The following is a 7,936-nucleotide window of genomic DNA, read 5'->3' on the forward strand; positions in this document are numbered from 1 at the left end:
TGAGGTGTACAGAAATCCCAAAAAAAACCTTTCAAGAATAAATAATTTCTCTGTTAAGCTGAAACTTGCTCTTAACTCTCATGAAATTTTTGCTTTCATGGTGCGACAAAAGTAGAAAACACAGAAATCTAAAGCTTTTATTATGCTATTAATATTTTCAGCAAGGGGCAAAACTTCTTTCATCATCTGTAGAAAATGGCTATATGTATTGCAAATTCGAGCGCGAACAGAATCTTGGAACTGAGGGCATCACAACTGACCTGGCGATGAAACAACATTTACTTATCTCAAGAGGAGCCATTTCTGGAGGTAAGAATGTAAAAAACATGTATGGGGTCCTTTAGAAGGGTATTCACTTGGAAGCTTGATTTGCATTTGAGTTGATAGTACAAACCCTCAAGTATGTCCTACCCTCAAGTCTTTTTTTCATGAAGTAGTAAAGGGGGTATATTTTATTTTATAATTTGTGTCCGTCCAGAACAATAATTGTTAAAATATGACTTTTATAGTAATTTAATTTATTATTATTTTAATTCTTTAGGTTCCAGTCATCTTGTGTAAAAAAAAAAAAAAAATCCAGAGATTTTTGGTGTTTGCTGAGGAAGTGTCCACTGTCTGCTCTTAAATAGGAATGGTCATCGTCCTTAATTCGATTTATTAATAATAAATTTGCAGCAAGAATTTAGAGCGCTTGGTGCCTGGCATTTAATCAGTTTTTTTTAAATTTATTTTAAGTTTACATTTTTATTACATTATAAAACATAATTTTGAAGATTTCAACTAAATATCTAGTATATGATGTCACTATGTAATAATGACCTATCTAGTAATTATGTCACAAAACGTGATGAAGTGACTAAAATGACAAAATTTTGAAAAATAGCCATCAAGTTCGGTTCTATACATCATCATTTCTCGGGGGGTTTCAACTCTTTTGGTCTGGGATCCCATAGACAACTCAGAAAAAATTGAACATTTACGTGAGAAGACATATTTTATTCATTAATCAATAGGTTTCAATCGAGTGTATTCACAAATATTAAAAAAAGTGCAAAGATAATAACTTAAAACAATTAAGAAGCATTTAAAAATCAGTAACTTACTTACCTACTTAGTTCCCATCTGGTCGGGTTGGCCGATTTTTTCTCTGAATACTCTATGACAAAGCTTCTTGTACCTCCCCCCCCCCGCTGGTCTCTCCCGTCTGTAGAAGTAGAGGAGGGTAGGGAGAGTTTCTCTCAAAACACTCGAGAGGTCGTCTTCTTGGGTGGGAGATATCAATCTTTCCTTTGAAACCTATTTTCGTCGGTTAAACTGGGGATATCCGTTGAACATGACCCAACCATCGAAGCAGTATGAGCTGGGTGGTTTGTACGATGGTGAAGAAGTCATTGAGCTAAGATAGGAGCCGTTTGTTGGTATTTGGTCAAGGTAAGTAATACAAGTGAGCTATTGCAGCAATTTCATTTCATACGTTAAACATCGGGGTTCGCGTTCTTCTCTTATGTCTGTATCTCATCTGTGCATGTTGCTGGGAAAAGGCGTGTCCTATGTTTCTACGCTAGTTTCCCAGGTCGAGCGTAATGAATGAAAGCTATTGATCCATTCGATATGTTCCCCCTAGATCGTAATTTTCTGTATGGAAGGCCTACATCTGTATACTCTCTTTTTTTCATATCTTACGGCAAACTTGCAGAAACAAAGAACGGTCGGATTACCCACTAGAGGAGGTACCCCGCATTGAGCTATTGAAGAACAGCTTTCTTTGACACTTCACGTCCATTTGGAATGGTCTCCCGGGGAATAATATCCCTGAAAACCCACCTGCTGATCCCTTTCAAAGGAAATTAAACAGAACCAACTCTAGGGAGAAAACCTAGGAAAATGGTTGATTAGTGGAATATCAGTGCTGAGTTTATAGTAGCCTAGTGCTATGGATTTCAAATAGCGACGAAGACCACACTGCCTTTCCATCATAAACAAATAAGTAGAACAACAGGGAAATTTTTATACAAGACAGTGGAACGCAACTTTAAATGAATATTTCGACCCTATATCCAAGGGCCGTTCTCAGCAAAACAGACGAAGAGAATAAAAATGTTACTCGCCTGTGAGGGGTTTATCAAATACCATGTGACTGTGGCCATTTTTATGTTGTTATAACCCATCAAATTTTAGAAAAACGCCTGCAACAACACAAAGATGACATAACTAAAGCTTTAAATTCTAATAGTACAAATATTTCCTTTGATTCTGCTTTAAGCAGTCATATATATGATAACCCTAGTCATAAAATGCTTTTTGAAGAAACTTGCCTTATTAGCAATAGTTTAGGCATAAAACAGGTTGTTCGAGAGGCAATTGAAATTAAAACCAAAATAACTAGTCATATTCCTTTAAATAGAGATTTGGGGGAATATTTGCTTAATGCCCGATACACAAATTTAATTTAAAATTATTTGAATAATTACATTAAAAAACCTGTAAATAACTCCACTCAACCTATTACGAATAGACCTTCTAGGCTGGCTGCCAGGAAGGCGAGATTAGCTTTAAAAGCTTGTCTGTAAGTATCTTAATTCCATCTGAATGAATTGTTCTCTGTCCATTTCGTTTGGAGTACCAGTCCTGGTTGAACTTGCTTGAAGTAATGATATTAGGGCTGTTTTAAAACATTTTTTTAAACAATTTTAATGATTGAATTTTAATGAAAGTTTCTTTTATAGTGTTTTTATTCTCTTCATCTGTTTTGCTGAGGACGGCCTTTGGATATAGGGTCGAAATATTCATTTAAAGTTGCGTTCCACTGTCTTGTATAAAAAAATTTCTCTGTTGTTCTACTTATTTGTTTATTGCTATGGATTTCGTTAGAAAAATCTTTCGTCTTGCTAGTATTAACTTTCATCGTAAAAGAAACTAGCTACATACCATCAATACTTACTTCCTCTGCACTTACTTAATTCCTCTAATTGCTCTTTTTGGCGTCATTGGTGTATTTAAGCAAGTCAGAGAGGCTTCTACCCAAGATTACTGCCGCGTCATTTGAGAAAGGGCTAGTACAGCATCTAGGAACAGGCAGAAAAAAGTAGCAGAACAACTAAGAAGTAACGAAATGAATAAGGTCTACTCATACACCCTGACATGGTTGTGGAAGTAGGCTATATCGTAGGAGCGTTTCTGGTCTTACCAAAAGATATTTACCATCTATACGGATAGAGATATCAAGCTCAGATAAACTTTGGTTCAAAATTCAAATGTACGAGGCTATACAGCAATACGGAAAGAACGTAAAATCAGCCTTTTGCCTTAACGTGAAGAAGATCAAGCACAATTCGTGAAACCTAGACATGATATTGTCCACATTCATGCGCATGCTTAGACAACCTACAAGAAGAGTCATCCTAGTGGATTTTCAAAATAACTTTTCCAGACGATTTAAGTCTCATTGGAACGTAAGGATATAATCTTTTAATTGTAATCATAATCTTCAAAGAGCTAATCCCTGAAAACTTATCTGTTCATTCCTTCAAAAAGGAAACTCAACATACATACCCTATAAAAAACATAGGTAAAGTTAATTAAGTGTATAAACCCATTATATTTCTAGTGAACTGTTGTCATGAAGAATGCCACGAGAAGGAGAGAGAGAGAGAGAGAGAGAGAGAGAGAGAGAGAGAGAGAGAGAGAGAGAGAGAGAGAGAGAGAGAGAGAGAGGGAACAGATGAACATTTTTTTTCTTACAATTGGTAGCGGGATGACTGACAATTGCTCTTATTTTTTTGGAGGATTGTGGCCCTAAATGGCTGAGAATCGATGCTTTAAAGACGATAAATGAAAATTATTTCCCTTCAAAGCAATAAATACGTATCAACCTTGATAAAAATAGGCAACACATTGTTAAATGGCCATGAAAAGAATTTTGATGAAACATAGTTTCTTGTGGGATCTTCGTTTGATAGCACGAAATAATCTTTGATCACAGAAGAAATTTCCGGCCTTCTATTGTTTAAAACTTTTATTTGTCATTGATTATTAGTCGACTATTTTATTTCAACCCTATTTCGTTACACTTCAGTGATCTTGACAAATCGTTTGTTTCTTTTGTGTTGGTTTTTTAGTAATATCTCATTGATAACAATCATTAAGTTATAATTATGAAAGGTACGCAACATAAGAATGGCATTTTAATTAAGTTGTTCTTATGCTCTTTCAATGGCATATCAAATTGTATTTGGTTGATTGTTAAGCATCAATAACTTTTTTTTTATTTATATTTCATTTGAAAAATGTATGCGATTTAAGCTTTGAAGTCTGTAACCAAAGTGATAGAAACTTTTTATTAGAAAAATAAATGAGAAAATAAGGCTCGTGAAAGGACACGGAGAAAAAAATGTTAATGGACACGGACACGGAGAAAAAAACGGTGAAGTCGGATATTTTTTTTGAAGTGTGTGAGCCTTCTACAATTTTAGCATGTTTTTTTCGAAGTTTTCAGCGAAATTTCAAAATTTTTTACAGCTATTAACGGATATTCTAATGCAACCCCTTATTCTAAATTCTGAAAAGTAATATGGCCTTTCTTGCACTTCAGTTAATGCGTAATAATCTAATGAAAATTTTGTTAGATTTTTTGTAAGTGAGAAAAATCCAATTATGGTTTTGCGTTCAACGCATATTTTCCAAAAATTACTAAGGAAAGGTTTGCGTAAGAACAGTGGGTGGTTGAAAAGCTGTGACTGTACTACGAATTAGCGTGAAATTTTCTATTAGCATGACATTTTATTTATAGAGCCAGAAATTGTATTTATCTATATAAACCTGAATTAACACGTGTGCTTGGCTAAAAATCAATGTCTAGGCAAACTCATTTTTGACGGTGTGCGTGTAACCCAACCCTGTTCGACTCACCTGTTCAATTTAACTCTTGTTCAACTCAATCCTTGTTGAACTCAAGCCCCACTAACCTTAACCTCCATTCAACTCAACCCTGTTTAACTGAACCTTCGTTTAACATAACCATCTTGCAACTCAACCCCCATCGAATTCCGCCTCATTCAACTCAATTCCTGTTCAATTCAACCCTCGTCGATCTCGACGCGGGGATAACTCAACCATGGGCGCCCATAGACTAAATTTTAAGGGGGGGGGACTTACCTGGTTTAATCAGCCTTTCCAGTGCTGTATAATTGAAATCTCAAGACAAAATATCATGGGCAGCGCGATAGCACTGTCTAAGTAAAAAGCAATGTGGGCACAATAAATATTGTTTTTTTTTAGACCAGGGCCCTTCTTGTAAAAAGAACTGTCATAGGAACTCCGAAAGGAGCTCATGGAGGGCAGCCATCTCCCCCTCTCCCACGTCAATCACTTCCCCAAACACATCCAATCAAAATTTTGAGATAGCCATTTTGTAGTTTTAAGGTCCGGAAATTATGACTTTGAGAATGACCCCCCCACTCCCACACACAAACCTCAGAGCAAGGGTTATAAGTTATACCCTGTGGGGATATAAGGTTCTTTATAGGAAGGGGGCTCATTTGATTAGTAATCAGAAGTTGTACTGGCCTTTTTAACAGTCAAAAGTGATTTGAGGTCATCTAGCCCCCTCCCCATACATCGATTATTTCCCCAAACATATTCAATCATAATTTTTGAGATAGCTTTTTTGTTCAGTGTAGTTGAAAGGTCTAGAAATTATGTCTTTGAGGATAACTCCCCCCCCCATATAGCCCTCGGGTCCAGGACTGTAAGTTACGCCCTGGGGGTCTATATGGTTTTAATAAAAATAGTGGTTGTATAAATTTCAAAGAGGGCTCATTGGATTGGTAATCAGAAGTTATAGTGCTCTCTTTTTAACTGTTAAGTGATCAAAAGGCAAATAACCCCCCCCCCCCCCAATATACACACACACAGACACATACGTCGTATTTTCCAGAAACGCATGTGATAGAAATTTTTAGATGGCCATTTGTTGTTGTAGAAACTTCAAAAACGGCTCAGCTGGTTGGTAACTGAAACGGCTATTACCATCCTGGATAATTAAAATTGATTATGGAGCAACCCCCCCCCACGCCCATCATCTGCCCATAAACTTCTATTAATAGTTTTAGAAGAGTTATTTTGTTTTATATAGTTTAAAAGTTCAGAAATCATTTCTTTGAGGATGAGAACCCCCTCGTATTTCACAGAGCAAAGGTTGTAAGGTATTCTCCAAGGACATTTATAGCTTTTTAGGAAATGGGGTATTCAGTTCGGAGGGGGCTCATTGGATTGGAAATCGGAAGTTGAAGAGCCATTTGAAGATTCAAATTTATCGGAAGGCAGCTATACCCCCCCCCCCACGTTATATTTTCCCCCAATACATCCGATAGAAATTTTAAGATAGCCATTTGTTCAAAAATAGTCCAAACATCTCCTATCACGGCCTTTGGGATTGACTCAACCCCCCAAAGTATCGGGATAAGTGTTGTAATTTGTGCCCCAGGGGGGAGTAAGATTTTCATAAAGAGGTGGTCTTATGAACTTTAGAGGAGGCTCATTTGATCGGAAATGCATACTTCTAGTTCCATTTTAAGCATGAGTCAAGCGTGATGGAGCAAATATAGCCTCCCCCCTCCCCCTGATATCCTCTTTTCCCCAAACACATTCGATCGAAATTGTGAGACAGCCATTTTATAGCCAATAGCCCAAACAGAATATAATAATATCTTCAGTAATCAAATGTAAGAAGCATTTAGGCGGACTTTGAACTAAATCAAAACAAACTATGAGCATGGGAACTTTCAAAAAGGTGACAAAGCAATATCCCGAGAACAATTTATATTATTAAGTTAGATCTTTATTCATCTAAAAAACCTTTTTCTACAAAACAAGCTTTTTAAACAAAAGTAAAGAGCTCCATTAAGCCAAAAATGGGCAGAAATGAAGTCAAGTAGCGTAAAACTACCACAAATAACTATAAACAAATAAATGAAACTGAAAATGAACAGAAATTAGAATAAATAGCCGAGTCAAACACGAAACGAGCAAAAATTAACATTAGCAGGGCTGATAACCTCCATGCCTTCTCAAGACCAGAACATAATTTGTACTTTACTGAAGTCAAAATATGTATAAATGTTTTCACTTTTTTTTACTTAAATAAGTAAAAAACTTTTTTCCCACTTTTTTATCGTAGAAAAATGTTTTTTATCCTTTTTTAATTTTTCAAGCCGCACCTCAACCTCTTATAATTTTTTCTACATTAATAATCGAAATATTTTACTTCAGAATATTTCCTGGTTTCTGCTTTCCATTGTATAGAAAATTGAAAATTAAAACCGACGTGCTGTCGATAAAAATTGAAGTCAAGTGTTGAGAGCAGGTTTCATTGGAGTGAGAGCCTCCCCCTTATTAAAAAAAAACTTTGGTTGATTTTAAAAAGCTAGTTTTTCTGTATTTTTATCGTAGAAAAACGTTATTTATCCTTTTTTAATTTTTCAAGCCGCAGCTCAACCTCTTATAATTTTTTTTACATTAATAATCGAAATATTTTACTTCAGAATATTTCCTAGTTTCTGCTTTCCATTGTGTAGAAAATTGAAAATTAAAACCAACGTGCTGTCAATGCCTTTGAAAAAATGATGCTTCAGTTTAGTATATATATATATATATATATATATATATATATATATATATATATATATATATATATATATATATATATATATATATATATATATATATATATATATATATATATATATATATATATATATATATATATATATATATATATATATATATATATATATATATATATATATATATATATATATGTGTGTGTGTGTGTATATGTTATAAATTTATAACACGAAGTCGAAAGGGAAATCATTGAAATCATTGTAGGAAATTGGCAATAACTTTTATAATTAGCAATTTTCCTTGAAATTCTTCG

The 7,936-nt window shown here is 34.8% G+C and overlaps 1 protein-coding gene across 1 annotated transcript in view; it reads left to right on the forward strand.

Moving 5' to 3' along the window:
* Positions 1–7,936, forward strand: part of LOC148949345 (ferric reductase 1) — a 141,935-nt gene that overhangs the window by 108,871 nt on the left and 25,128 nt on the right. The window contains exon 8 of the mRNA XM_089093381.1: positions 162–309. Coding sequence (XP_088949507.1) covers positions 162–309 — 148 coding nt within the window. The remainder of the gene's footprint in view (positions 1–161; positions 310–7,936) is intronic.

This window comes from Artemia sp. Qi Xiang Cuo, chromosome 8, assembly GCF_049724085.1.
Source record: "Artemia sp. Qi Xiang Cuo chromosome 8, ASM4972408v1, whole genome shotgun sequence".
Lineage (NCBI taxonomy): Eukaryota > Metazoa > Arthropoda > Branchiopoda > Anostraca > Artemiidae > Artemia > Artemia sp. Qi Xiang Cuo.